The 14,241-nt window shown below is 42.2% G+C and overlaps 1 protein-coding gene across 2 annotated transcripts in view; it reads right to left on the minus strand.

The window, feature by feature from the left end:
• Positions 1-7,289: 7,289 nt before the first annotated feature.
• Positions 7,290-14,241, minus strand: part of LOC108247082 (thyroid hormone receptor alpha) — a 94,977-nt gene continuing 88,025 nt past the window's right edge. Inside the window, exon 10 of one of the 2 annotated variants that reach the window (XM_017434958.3) lies at positions 7,290-13,245. In XM_017434958.3, the coding sequence (XP_017290447.1) occupies positions 12,995-13,245 (251 nt within the window). In that variant the 3' untranslated portion in view covers positions 7,290-12,994. The remainder of the gene's footprint in view (positions 13,246-14,241) is intronic. The other variant, XM_017434959.3, reaches the window with a different exon arrangement.

A 14,241-nucleotide genomic window follows, 5' to 3' on the forward strand; every position in this document is an offset into this window, starting at 1 on the left:
TGCTGAAGATTTTAAATTGCACAGTTTCTCAAGGGTTTGAAGAGTTCTCCATTAATTTAAATGGGTAAGAAAGCTAAAAGCTAAGTGAAGCAAAATGCTAGCTAAAAGCAGTAAAAGCTTAGCTAAAAGCTACAACTAGCAAAAGGCTGGATTAAAGTAGCAATAGGGTAGCTAAAAGCAAAGTAACAATAAGGAACCTAAGAGCTAAATTAGCTAAATGCCAGCTAAAAGCAGTAAAAGGTTACCTAAATGCTACAAATAGCTAAAGGATAGTTTGAAGAAGCAAAAGGGTAGCTAAAAGCAAAGTTGCTATAGGGAACCTGAGAGCTAAATTAGCCAAAGGGATAGGTAAAAGTAGGAGGAGGGAAGCTAAAAGCTAAAAGTAAAGAAATGCTATCAAAAAGCTAAAACATAACAAAAGGCTAAAAGCAAAAAGTCGTAGAATGCTAGCTAAAAACTAAAGGTAGTGAAACACCGGCTAAAAGTAGAAAAAAAAGGCTATCTAAAGTAAAAATAAAAACTTAAAGTTGCACAAGAAAAAACTAATGTAGCAGATGTAAAAAAGAACAATATTTTTGAAGGAGTTGAAGAGGTTGCACTCAGTGTAAAGATAGCACAAAAAGTGAGGAAATTTGTTTGGTTAAAATAGCTTACAGACATTTTAATTGTGTAAATTAAAGTAGGCTACTAACATATTAAATGATCAGTATTTTCATCCATCTAAGCATTTTTTTTATGATTTACAGCATTAAACTATGAGTAAAATTCTATGAATGTGAGCATCATTAAAACATAGTCTTCTATTTTTAGGTGTTTGCTGGGAGCACTTTTCCCTTAACAAAGGGGAAAAATCTGTAATGGATGTCCTAGTCTGTTCGTCTGTATCTGTGTGTGTGTGAGAGAGAGAGAGAGAGAGAGAGAGAGAGAGAGAGTGTGTGAGGGTATGCAGCACACACAAACACACACTGTCTGCGCGGTCTGTGCTCGGAGGGATTTTTGATTCATTCGGCGCAAAGCTGCTCGCTGTTACATCATCTCCTCCACAACAACCTAAAAAAACCAGATTCAACGTCAACTGGCTTTCAGCAGTTTAAAGGGTTTAGAAATAATTCAGCGCGCCGCTTCCGAATGTAGCGTTTAGTCCATTAAAAACTGAGCTGATACAGAGCAGTTTAAGCACAGCCTGTGAGTAATGGGTTTGAATTAAATATTGACAAAGAAATAACACATTTGAGTTCACGCACTTGAAAGTCTCACACAGGAATACAACAACGTATACCTTTCTATGACCCACCTGACCTAATAGCTGGATTATTACAGTTTAATGAGAATCGTGACATTGCTGCGCTCTTAGTACTGGTCCAATGCCCCCGAGAAGCCCTCCTGCAGCCTCTCTACACTCAATGGCTTTCTCAGATTATGTCAAGACAGAAGCTAGAAAATCACCACTTCGGCACAACGCTAACCTCTACGAGTATCACATCGTATGCTAGGTTGTTTCTACGACCTTGTCACAGTCACAATTATAGCCAAGGCACGAGGCCAGAGGGGTCAGTCCTGCTTCAAATTCTCAACAACCAAGTCTTACAACAACCACACACTGCCGCTGCTGCCACCTTCCTCCACCCGGGACCCTGATACGCTCCCACCACAATATCTAACCACTACAACTTGGCTACAGACATTTTGTGGAAGTCTCTAAACAATGGAGGAGTCATCATGCATCCTGGTGAGCCCACTGCATTCTCAATGCACCACCGAAGACCTCGCCAAAACCCTGCAAAGACCACCACCGGGTTTCTGACCAAAGACTGCACATCTGCAATGGAAGGCCTAGAATTCCTTGATGGAATGCATATTGCCTGCTGCCTTCAATGCCAGAGTTTGAGATTAAATAAATAAATCTTATGATGAGAAGTGATGATGATGTTTTAGAGTTTACCTGCTCCCTATTTGAAAGTAATTGGGCTGTTGTGTAAAGTGTAAAAAAAAAAAAAACAACGATTTGCAAACCTACATGTTATTCACAGTGGAACATGACACTCATCAAATGGTTAAACTAAGAATTTGTACTGTTTATAGGGCAGCAAGGGTGGGGGGTAGGGTGGGTTATAGCAGAGGTCCCCAAACCACGGGTCGTGGACCGGTGCTGAAAATTTCCCATTCCTTTGCACAGCCTCAACATTATACTGCAGCCAGCACATTTTATTTCAGCTTCAGCTTCCAGGTTACGTTCCTATGTCTGCTTATAATATAAGCCAGTGCTTCAAGCTGAATTTTTATGTTGCAGTCGGCTCTTCCCTCAGGGCCTTACTGACAGTAATGTGAAATGATGACATGGATCGCTCGTGCTGACAACAAAGGGCAGAATAACTAACACTAGAACATTTTCTTTTATAGATGTGTTGTGTCTGTTTAGTCTCTTGCCTTTTTCTCTAATAATCGTGAGGAAATGTCACAAAAAATATATTTTCTACATGCAGTTTCACACTGCAGCTTAGCAGAAGCTCAAAATCTAACTCAATTCGGATCTTATTTTTAGGTTTTGGAAAATGGAACCACGTCTCAGACGGAACCGACTGCTGAAACTGTTTGTCTCCAGTTGGAAGCAAACTGATAAAAACTTTAAGCTGAGACAAGCTCTTGATTACCAAATATCCATCAGCTGGGAGCTGAGGTTGCCACAGTAACGTTAAAGCCCATTACTCTGACTCCGAGAGAAAGATTCACTAAAAATTTAGTTTGAAGCAAAAAATGTTTGAGAAATATTTTACATTACTTGAACAAGCTGCTCATTTTGTCTTTGAACCTGCACTTATGTGCCAAACATTTCACAACTGATAAATGAATAAATAAACTACTAAAAAACAAACAAACACTCATCTCACGCTATTTGTTCCACATAGGCGGTTCCACTTTCACTTCAAGCTCTGGTCCTCTAGGCTTTGGAGCTTGATGGTTCTGCACAGTATCTCAGCTGTTCCAAGGACTGCGCTCTTCTGGACAGAGATCTCTGAGGTTGTTCCTGGGATCTGTTGGAGCCATTCTTCCAGTTTGGGGGTCACAGCACCGAGTGCTCCGATGACCACTGGTACCACTGAGGTGTTGACTAAACTTCTCTATTTCCTCTTCCAGCTCTTGGTATTTCTCCAGCTTCTAGTGCTCCTTCGTCCTGATGTTACAATGGCTTGGGATCTCTACTAATAACTGAAGAGTTAGACGGGTTTTTTTTTGCTTCTTTGAGCCCTATATCTTCTCCCAGAAGGTAGGAGTTCCAGGTATCAGTTTGGTGGGTGTGAAATGTTCTGAGCTATAGTGGAACGAATGCATGTTGTGGCCCTATCGTTTAGTTCTGCTAAATTGGGATAAGTCTTATGATTATAAGGTGCTTTTTGACAAGGCTCGGTGGGACCGGATTCAGTTCAGGCCGACAACAGCAAAGTTTTAAGATGTTTATTAAAACTGCTAGGCTAAAAGGAACGCTAGTTCCCAGGACTGTACTCTCTACATGGAGCGGGACGAGACTTGGAGCAGGTAAGTCCGCCGAGGGTCGAGAGTGGGGAGTGACAGAGTCCTTTTGCAAAGGGGTTAGGCGAGAGGAAGAGTCCAGAGACAGGCGAGAGGTCAAAGCCAGGAGATCAGAGGTAGCCAGATCCAGAGAAGCACAAACCAAGGGGCGTATTCCAGAATGGAGAAGCGAGGTCGGTTACCGTGAGTCAGAGTCCGTGGAGGTATCAGTCGAGAAGCAGGCAAGGAGCGAAAGTCGGAAGTCAGGCGTGGGTTCGAGATCGAGAAGGCAGGCATGGGCTGTGGGAAAACACTGGACATCTACTCGGTAAACCGTTCAATAATCTGGCAATGACTGTGAGTTGGTGGCGAGCTTAAGTGCTGACAGGAACAGGTAAAGATGATCATGATGATTGTTGTGGCTTGAGATCCGGAGGCGTGGCATGAATTGCTAGACTGTGGAAAGTTACTAGAGACTGTGGCATGGAAGCAGGAGGCGTGGCAGGAGCAGTGGAACTGTGACACTTTTGGTCAATGCTGAAAGTGGAGAGGTCCATAAAGAGGATCCTGGCAAAGAGTCCAAAATGCTGAAGAAAGAGATGCAGCAGGCAGTCCACAGTGTCCTCTGTGTCCCTCTTTTAGGCTTGTAGGCTAACTGGAGGGGGGTTCAGTTGAGAGGTCCGGTTGAGGTGTAACAACTGGCAGAATACGAATATGTAAGTCACTAACAGTGAGGCTACAAGGAGCAGAGGTCACAAAGGTGCAGGACTTCATGTACTTAGGGTCGACTGTCCAGGAAAACGGGGAGTGTGGTGAAGAGGTGAAGAAGAGAGTCCAGGCAGGATGGAGTGGATGGAGAAAAGTTTCAGGAGTGATTTGGGACAAAAGCGTGGCAGCAAAGGTCAAAGGAAAGATTTACAAAACAGTGGTGAGAGCAGCCATGTTGTTTGGTTTGGAGACAGTGAAATGAACAAAAAGACAAGAGACAAAACTGGAAGTGGCAGAGCTGAAGATGTTGAGGTTCTCTGTGGGAGGGACAAGGATGGACAGGATTAGGAATGAGGTCATCACAGCACAGGTTGAAGGACTGGGAGATAAAGTTAGAGAGGCCAGACTGAGACGGTTTGGACATGTGCAGAGGAGGGACAGTGGGTATGTTGGTAGAAGGATGTTAGAGATGCATCTGCCAGGAAAGAGACAAAGAGGAGATATATGGATGCAGTTAGAGAGGACATGGAGGGAGTTGGAGTGAGGATAGAGGACGCAGAAGTGTGGCGACCCCTGAAAAGGGAACAGCTGAAAGAAAAAAAAGGCATCACTGTTAGCTCATCTTGTCCTGTTTGACTTATATTGTTTCTCCAAACTGAGGTAGTTTAAAAAGCTATCTGCAACAAGTAAGATAATGACTGTTCATAACTTTCACAGAACCCCACGTCAAATAATCGGAACTGTTCTTTTAATACCTGCAGAAACACTTCAGAAGTTCTTAACCAGTCCTTAATTAGTTTTTCTTTTTTTATGAAAATCATGAGTATTTACACCACCAGTAGGTTGTCCTCTATGTTTTACTCACTCCCTGACTGAGCTGGTTGGACTGTGACGGCTGTCTTCTGTCCTTCAGGTGCTACAGCCACCTCAGGGTCCACTCTGACCCGCTCCTTGCAGATTTAACTCCCAATTATATCACAAGTATCAGGACCAGGGCGACTTCAGGATTACTCAGAGCTTTCTTTTTGTTCGACTATTTGCTCCAACAGTTTCAATCCCAGCATTCGATGTGATGTGTTTGAACACAACACTCCCACTAAGGACTTAATCCCGGCCTTCTGACCCTTTGTTCGAACATGGAACGTCTGGAACGCCAGGGGTCTGACTTTAATGTAGCCATCGTCCAAATCAGTTGAATTTGCTAATAGAAGACCGGGATGCATTGTAGGGGTAACTGAAGGAAACTGGTTGTACCTTAATACATGTTCACCACAGGCTCTGGAGTCTTATATAAATGGGTAATACAAGACTTTACCTTAAATCAAATGTGCACTTTCCAACTTGCATAGTAAAAATGGCTTCCGTCAGTACAGCTAAGTGTGTACTTCGACCCGGTCCCAATACTCGCACTTCCACCCTCGTGTCCCTCAAATGCAAGTTCATGCTGAAGGGTTTGAGTGCTCTTTAGCCTCGCCCCCTTTGTGTACTACATCCGGCCTTCGGCTAAGCCCGCATCCAGGCGGACATCGGCGAAGTATTTACCCACAATTCATGGCTGCATGTGACATTCTGAATTTTTTTTGGTATTATCTTTATTGACAATAAAAGGGTTTTGAATTAAACGGCAGAAATGTAGCAGTGGTGACAGAACAAGCTGTGTCTGTCACAAAAAAAGCAGTTTTTAAATGTAAATTATTGAAATAATTCTTGTGTAACTCTGCTGTACAGGTGTGAATACTATCAAACTTTGCTCCGTATTCAACAAGTCAGAACAAAACACATTTGAACAGCCAAATATCTCCTGCAATGACTTTGGAAAGCAAAAATACCTAAACTGTACTTTTAAAATTGTACTGGCACCTTCTTAAAATACCAAAACAGGGACTGGCCCCGCCATGTTGGATGTCACAGTTACGACCCTGAGGCGCAAGTCGATGACATAATCCATACTGTCCCGATTCTCCAATGTCTGTAAGCTTGTTACCTGCGCACACAAGTCCACAGAGTTCTTTAAAAAAAAAAGAACTCTGTGGACTTATGTGTAGGAAATGGGCTTGACGTAAATCTTTACAGACCCTAAAGCAGATAGTTTTTGATGTCCCAAAGGTTCTTTATGTGAAGCTATTTGTTCATATCAAATCTGTAGTGATTCTTGACTGACATACGAGACAGTAGAGGTGTAATGTTGCATGTATTTATCCTGACATCCAGACAGAAACTACATTAGTCACAGGTGATCACGTCTCTTCTATAGAAGAGGATAAACATGCTAATTCTTATCAGACCAAATGGGATTCAGTGTGAAAAACTCTGCTCTTTGGAGCAATTTTAGATTGTTTTTTTTTTTAAGGAAAAAGCAATAGGTCATCAAGTTTTCTGACTTCTTTTTTTTCCTCATACTTATCCAGATCTGGAAAATACAAAAATAAAATTCCATACTTTTCAAAACAATGTAGAAGCCCGTTGTGCATCTAAGTACTAAAAAAAACAAACTGTTTAAGCTTTTATAGAGTGGAGAAGACAAAATGTGACTATTTGAAATGTCATGTTTGAAATGGTTTTGTAATTCAACCTAAGAAAAATGCTTACTAAGTGTATTTTTCAACCCATGCAGTTTCTTTTTTTACCATCAGTGATTCTGAAGCTGACCTGAACTGTCCCCGCACAGATTAGCCATCATTTTGAAAAAAATCAAAAAAATCAAAAAAAAAAAAAAAAAAAAAAAAGACACCAAACATCCAGTGGTCTCAGCCTTGGTTGGGTTTGATGTTTTGTTGTTTTCTATGCATATTTTCACCAAATATGTTTTAATCTATCCCTTTCAAAGAAACAAAAAATCCCAAAACAAAACAAAAAACAATCATCCACAAATCATCCATNTCAACCCATGCAGTTTCTTTTTTTACCATCAGTGATTCTGAAGCTGACCTGAACTGTCCCCGCACAGATTAGCCATCATTTTGAAAAAAATCAAATTTAAAAAAAAAAAAAAAAAAAAAAAAAAAAAAAAAAAAAAGAAAAAAAAATCATCACACAGAGACACGCATTTCATAAGAAAGAGACTCTGATGCATATTTTCACCAAATATGTTTTAATCTATCCCTTTCAAAGAAACAAAAAATCCCAAAACAAAACAAAAAACAATCATCCACAAATCATCCATTCATTTCATCCCTTGTCTGACGTCGCTCAGCGTTTCCAGTCCTCATGCCACAGGTCTTTTAGAGATTTTTACTTTTTCTGTGTTTCAAAAACAGCTCACAGGTATTTTCTGGCAAATAACTTAAGTCTGAACCCCGACCTGTGAGCAGAACAAGCAGCACTTGGTGCAACGACGGTACAAACAACATGAAGGTGGGGGGACGGGGGGGAGGGAGGGAGGTCCTCACTGTGTCCTTAACCGCTATTTTACATTCCACGTGGACACGCCCCTGTGGGGATTGTCATCTTTTCTCCACCAGAGTGTGCTCGTGTGAGCCGGGTGGTAAGGGGGGTGCAGAGGAACAGGGTGGGGGGCTCGGGTGAGTCTGACGGCCCGGAGACGATGACGACGACAGGCGGCTGAACGGAGGTTTTCCCTGTATAAGTTAGAGAGAGCGAGGTCGTTGATTTGTGTCACGCTGCAGTGGCAAAGCTTCACATTTGGAATTTTTTTTTAATTTTTTTTTTTAAGTCTTTTTGTAAACGCAAAGGGAACAAAACCTTTCCTCCCAGATTCAGACGGACAGACATGGAGAGGAAACATTGAACGGCAACAGCACAGCTGGGCCACAACACGTTTTGTTAATAAAAGAAAAAAAGGTCACTCTCTTTTGGCTCTACTGTTCAGAAGCTCAGCTACAACCATGCCGACGTAAAACCGATGAAGTAAAGCAGAACCAACGTGGTCATGGATCCAGAAAAGCGCTCGGTGCCATTTTGTTTTACAGCTTGTTGAGTTGTAACATGGAAAAACATGATCTTGTGCACCTGGCTGACAGGATGGCAACCAGGTGCACAAATACGGGACACTGATGTGCAGTCGATAAATTAAAAAAAAAGAAGCAAATAAGCGTTTTTAAAATGTGGAGATGTGAAGCAGTTTTGACCACGGTGACGTGGCTGCCGTGTGACCGGGCTGGCTGCTGGTGCGGGGTCGGTTTTCCAGGCCGGAGGCAGTGTGCTCGGAGCTGCTGGTGTGGATCCTCGGCCGCGCCGCCGGCTCAGATCCAGATCACAGATTGTCAAGTTGACCCTTAGTCTCAGAAAAAGGACTTGATCTAGAGTCACGCGAAAAGGTCGCTGAACTAAAAGGTTACCTGGTGTTTACCAAAGAGCCAAACGAGTGAAACGAAATGTCCCAAACATTAATGCCCCGTCTACACTACTTCAGTTTTTTTTCTTAATTGAATACAATGTGTGTATTTGTTTTGTTTCTTCAAAAAAAAAAAAAATCTCTGTCCACACTCTTTTGAAAAAAAAAATGCAATCAGGATTCTCCCAAATCGCACCGATGAGACCCAAAGTAGGCGTCTAGAGACGACGTCTATTTCTGCTAATATTAGCACTCTTTGTTTCTTTTTTTTTGGTTTTGTTTGCTGTTATTTCATGCCAAATTTTGCCCATGACGTGTAGCTAAAATCTTCAGGGGTCCCTGAGCGCAGCTACATGGTGGAGATTGTCACTTCTTCAAATCAGAGCGTTAACTGGACTGTCGTTCAGCGGTGAGAGTCGATGTGGCGAACCAGGCCGCGCGAAACGTCGTCGCTTTTAGAACGTCGGGTTGCAAACGGTACGAATGCAGTCAACCTTCGGCCAAAGACACGCCCCCGTGCTCGTCAATTCTTTTTGAAACGGCTTCGTGTAAGTCATTGAAGAATACGCTCCAACGAGCGCATGGACGAATCTGGGCAAAGACCGCAACGTCGCCGCCGTCGTGTAGCAGCGCTCTCAACAGGGTCTGGGGTTGTTTTCCCCGCTACCAGTTGTGGTCCAAAAATTGGCATGAAATTTAAAAACAAAGACAGAAACAAGAGGCCGAAGGAGCATTAGGGATGGTAAACAACAAATACATTTTCTGTGTTCCCTGTTTCAGTTTGTGGAAGTTTACAACTTCAGCTGCATATGAGCCACATTGTGTTGACTACATTCATCTATTTATATGGCATCAATAAGAAAAATACCCTGCCTATATTTGAAAAAGTTAGATTTTTTTTTAGAAAATTCTATAGGTAATATAGTTTGGAAATACAAATCCTTTTCCTTACTCGGCTGTTTTTGACATGTATAAAAAAAATCCCTATTTTTTTTTTAGACTGAACCTTGATTGTAGCTCCTTTTTTCTTTAATTTCCTCTCAGTTTGACCTACTTTAGCACACAGCCATGACAGGATCAGGATGAAGTGAGAAATGCGCAGACGCCCTCAAAACAAACAGTAAAAACGGCTCCATTGTCGTCGTGGTTTCTAGGCTACAGAGTAATAGCGAGCGGAAAAAAAAAGCTCGTCCTTGTTTTGCAAACTAGTAAGTGCTTTGAGATTCCTTTTTAATCAACCAAAAAACTCAATTTGTGTGCAAGCCCAGCAGAAGGTTAGTTTTTAAAGAATAAATACCTGGAGTAGTGTGGATGGGGCACGATCGGAGAATAAATTTAGCTTCTGATTACTCTGTTAGAGCCAACGATAGCAGCATCTTTATGCACGTATATCTTTAAATATCTACACATGTATGCGGTTTAAAGGTCCACCTGTGAGGCACATGGGCAGATCAGAATTGGCCGCACTCGTCTCTGTCTCCGTCCGAGCCGCGACTGTTTTTTTTTTTATTCACAGTGAAACAAATTCAGAAGACGGGCGTGAACCCCTTCAGCTTCGTCATCCTGCTGCCGACTGTGGGTGTCCCCGTGTAATCGGCGCCTGCAACACGGGTCAGAAATACAGAGCGGCAGCGCCAAGCGAGGAGTCCTTGTTGGTTACAACACGAAGGGGCGAGATGCTAGACTCGTAGGGTGTTTTTTAAATTTTTTTCCGTTTCTTTTTTTTTGTAATTATCTTACGACTGCTTTGAACAAACGGAAAACAAGGAAAAGAAATCAAAGGAGGGGGAGGGGGGCGAGAGGAGAAGGGTTCAGGGGTGCAGAGGATACAGACACTGTGGTTTTTAGTGCAAAGAAAGAACCTGATGGTTTCTGTAGTGGATGGTAAACAGGGATGTGGACGGTGGAGATCTGTACAGCAGTGTTTGGGTTTCGGGGACAGAAAGTCTCATAGAACGTCTTTTCATGTGCATGTCCATTTCTCCTGGGGAGCAATATGGTCCTTTTTCGTTTCTCTTTTGTGGCAACTGCTGGTAGCATGTAGCATGACCCGTCACCCACAGTCTTTGTATTTCCCCCCTGATTGGCTGTAGCCACCTCCACAGGCGAACGCTGCCGACTCGCTCACTGTCTTTTCGTACCCCCACCCCACCAGCCGCTGGAGTCCTGACCCAAGAGGGCACAAAATGGCTTCGTTTTGGAGTCCCGTCTCCCAGCTGTCCCAGCTCTTCCCGACGTTCCAAGCTGTTGCGTCGCTTGCTCGCCACCCACCACCCTCGCTGCCAGTTCAGGTTCCAAAATGGAAAAAAAAAAATTGGCATTTCAAGCGACTCTTGGTCCCGTGCGATGGGTCGTAAAACTAAAAGGAGGGGAGGCCGTGGCAGCTGTCGGTTCCTGATCCGCATCTGTAAAAAAGACCTGCTGGTGTGCGTGTCTGCGGATGTGTTGGTGTCGGTGTAGACGCACAAAGACGTGTGGCGAAGTAGAATCTGTGGGCTTCAGGCGGGAACGGGTGGCGAGGAAGGCCTGCAGAGGGAAGCGACCCACCCCCCCCAACACCACCAGCACATTGGAAACTACTGAGCGATGAACAAGCCATGGGGGGGAGGTGGCTCCGATGAGAACACACACTGAGACAGGTGGTGTATGCAGTCCACACAGGAGGAGTGACACAGCCAGTACAGTACGCCACACTGGAACTGAACGTGTGTGAGGTAATAGAAGAGGAGGTACATTTGAGGTATTCTGGCTATTTATAAATATAAGAAAATGTAGCCAATAGATGATTAAGATTTTTTTTTTTTTTTCTTTTTAGATGCAATGAATAAAAAATAGAAAGTGCTTTCTATGAACATCGTGATTGAGGAAGCAAACATTAAATGAGACAGTAATGGCTTTCCTGTCACACAGTAGGGTAATTTTGGCAACAAGGGCTTTGTTAAAACGCCACCGACTGACTGGACACGATCGCAAACAGCTCCTTAAAACACTGGGGTGTGTTTGTCCAAATACTTTTGGCCTTTAGGTGAATCCGGACTTATGTGTTGGGATTTACCGTCTGCTGAATAAAACAGTACGTTTATGACGTTAATATGTTGCATGTTGGAGCTTTGTGGGTGTTTCCAGACTCATTTTGGCTAAGCTGACCAGCCCGTTCAACCATCTGCTTTCAAAGTAAAGTGGCAAAAATTTACTAAAGCTGACGCTAAGCTGCTAACTGCATTCTCTCATTAGCATTTCCATTACACATATACGCATATATAAGCTCAATAAAGCCCATTAATAATCATGTTGATAACTGTAGAATCACATTTGTGCCAAAAAATAATAAAAATAAAAATAATCTGCAATATTAAAAAATCTGTCTGAGTGAAGCAAAAACTACAAAAATAGAAACTACTAACAAACATCCTCCATAGCATTAAATATGTATTATATATCAAATCTAAAAAAAAAAAAAAAAAACAACTTAGAAAAAGGAAAAAAAGGAAAGTGAAAAGAAGGAAACTCTGATTGTAACTCCGAACAGGACAGTGTGAAGGTCTAATCATGTATCTTAAAGTAAAAAAAACTGCAATAATTATTACAAATATTTAAGAAAAAAAGATTTCAAATTATAGGCAGTACTTTAACATGTTTTGTTTTTCTTTGCTTCACTGACGATTCTTTTCTCTCAAAGTTAGTTTGATGTTGTTGTTTTTGGCACAAACCTGATTCCGCACTGACTCTTCAGCTCTTACAGAAAGCACTGTGATGTTCATCACATCCTGCAAAGTTAAATAAACCCTTTGGGTGCCCTTGGACTCCACTATGAGACACGTCCAGCTGGATTACAGATGGGTTTCTGACTGAGGTTTATGTGTAACTGGGGGGGGGGGGTATGGCTCTGTTTTCTCATAAAATAAATAAGGATTTTACAAGGTAAGAGGTAAAATAGTCAACATGTATATATATATATATATATATATATATTATTTTTTTTCCTATTCTGAAAATGTGTTTCTCAAGGTGAAGGAGGCAGGCAGGCTAACGAACTCTCACAGGGAAGAACGCAGGAAGGAGATGCATGGGGAGTTTGAGGAGTTAGAGGTCAGGTCCAAGATGTGAACAAAATAAAAAAAAAAGACACTTCTCTGAGGTTACAGGTGGTTGTGCAGCTAAAAGAGACAAAGCAAGCCCCTCAGTTTGCATTAGATGTGGGAACAGCACAGCCATCCGTACAGACGCAGCGTGTGTTTGCATAAAGACGTACTGAACCTTTATGGCAGCGAGTTGAAACTGTTAATAGAAACACCTGGAAATGTGATGACGCTGATGTGCTGGTGGCAGGCAGTGAGTCTTGTGTATGACAAAACAAAGCACAAAAGAAATTACAGGCGAGAGAAAAAAAAGAAAAAAAAAAATCCAGTTTCTCTTTCAACTGCTTGTCCTTCCAAAAAAACCAAAAAACAAAAAACTGCCCCCAGAACGCTCAGCACGCAAAAGTCACACTTCCTGGTCCTCGAAGACCTCCAGGAAAAGCGGCGGGAAGAGTTCGTTGGGACACTCCACCTTCATGTGGACGAAGCGGCCGGCGTGGCACGCCCCGATCATACGCAGGTCCGTCACCTTCATCAGCAGCTTGGGCCAGAAGTGGGGAATGTTGTGCTTGCGGTGGTTGATGTAGTGCTCGAACGCCAACAGGTAGGCGTCCTGCCACTGCTCGATCTTCTCCACGCTCATCAGCCCGGAGCGATCTGAAGGGAGACAGAACCAAGAGGCGTTGTTCTGGTTGTACAATTCCCGACGGCCACTTTGGACACGAGTGCCGAATTAGTTTCGGGATTTGAAATGATTCATTCGAATCATTCTTTTTCCAGGCTGGAAACATCCAGCTTTGCTGATTTGTTTACAAGAATCAGATTTTTATTAAAAGGCATTCTAGGAATAATTTAGTGGTTTTGACTCTTTAACGCCATGGTGTACTTTGAGACCAGTTATCGCCTCGTGCTCATTTCTGATTGGATAAACTCCTTAACTCAGCCTAAAGGCCGGCTCTGTAACAAAGAAACCAACCAATTTAAATGAACTCGACTAACTCTGCCATGAAGAGTGGTCAAATATCAGCCAGAATTAGACCAGAAACTTGCTGAAACGTGCATCTGAGCTGCAACATTTATATCAGGAGGAGTGTCGATATAACTGTGTCAGTGATGTTTACTGAAGGAGGCAGCTACAAGCATCAACACATTTTTATGCAAGCATGGGAATGTAACAGCGTTCCCCTCCCCCAGGTTTCTGGAACTGTTCTCAAAGAACAGTTCAAGAGCTTCTTGGTATTTAAAAAAAAAAAGGTTGCAAGATTTTTGAATGAATGGAATTCAATAAATGATCAAATTTTTTTATTTTTAAATTGTTTTTTGCATAGATTCTGTCAATTTTGCTTTGTAATATTAAAGGTCAACTAGACAATCGTGCATTTTTTAATGACCAAGTATTTTAATTTTCAAACACAACCCTCATAATGTGAATGTTCACAAGTTAAGTGATTACAGTGATAAAACTACTAAAGCTTGACACGGAATAGGTGTTTTTGCCTTTATATAACTTTGTTTTATTTAAAATGGTCATATGTTTTAAAAATTATAGCACAGGAAGGTCTTTGAACGGTACAAAATAACTTCAAATCTTTATTTTTTATTCGTCAGAATGAAAGACTTCTACCTTAAAATGACTTTTTATTCAGAGGGATT

Source organism: Kryptolebias marmoratus, linkage group LG12, assembly GCF_001649575.2.
Source record: "Kryptolebias marmoratus isolate JLee-2015 linkage group LG12, ASM164957v2, whole genome shotgun sequence".
NCBI lineage: Eukaryota > Metazoa > Chordata > Actinopteri > Cyprinodontiformes > Rivulidae > Kryptolebias > Kryptolebias marmoratus.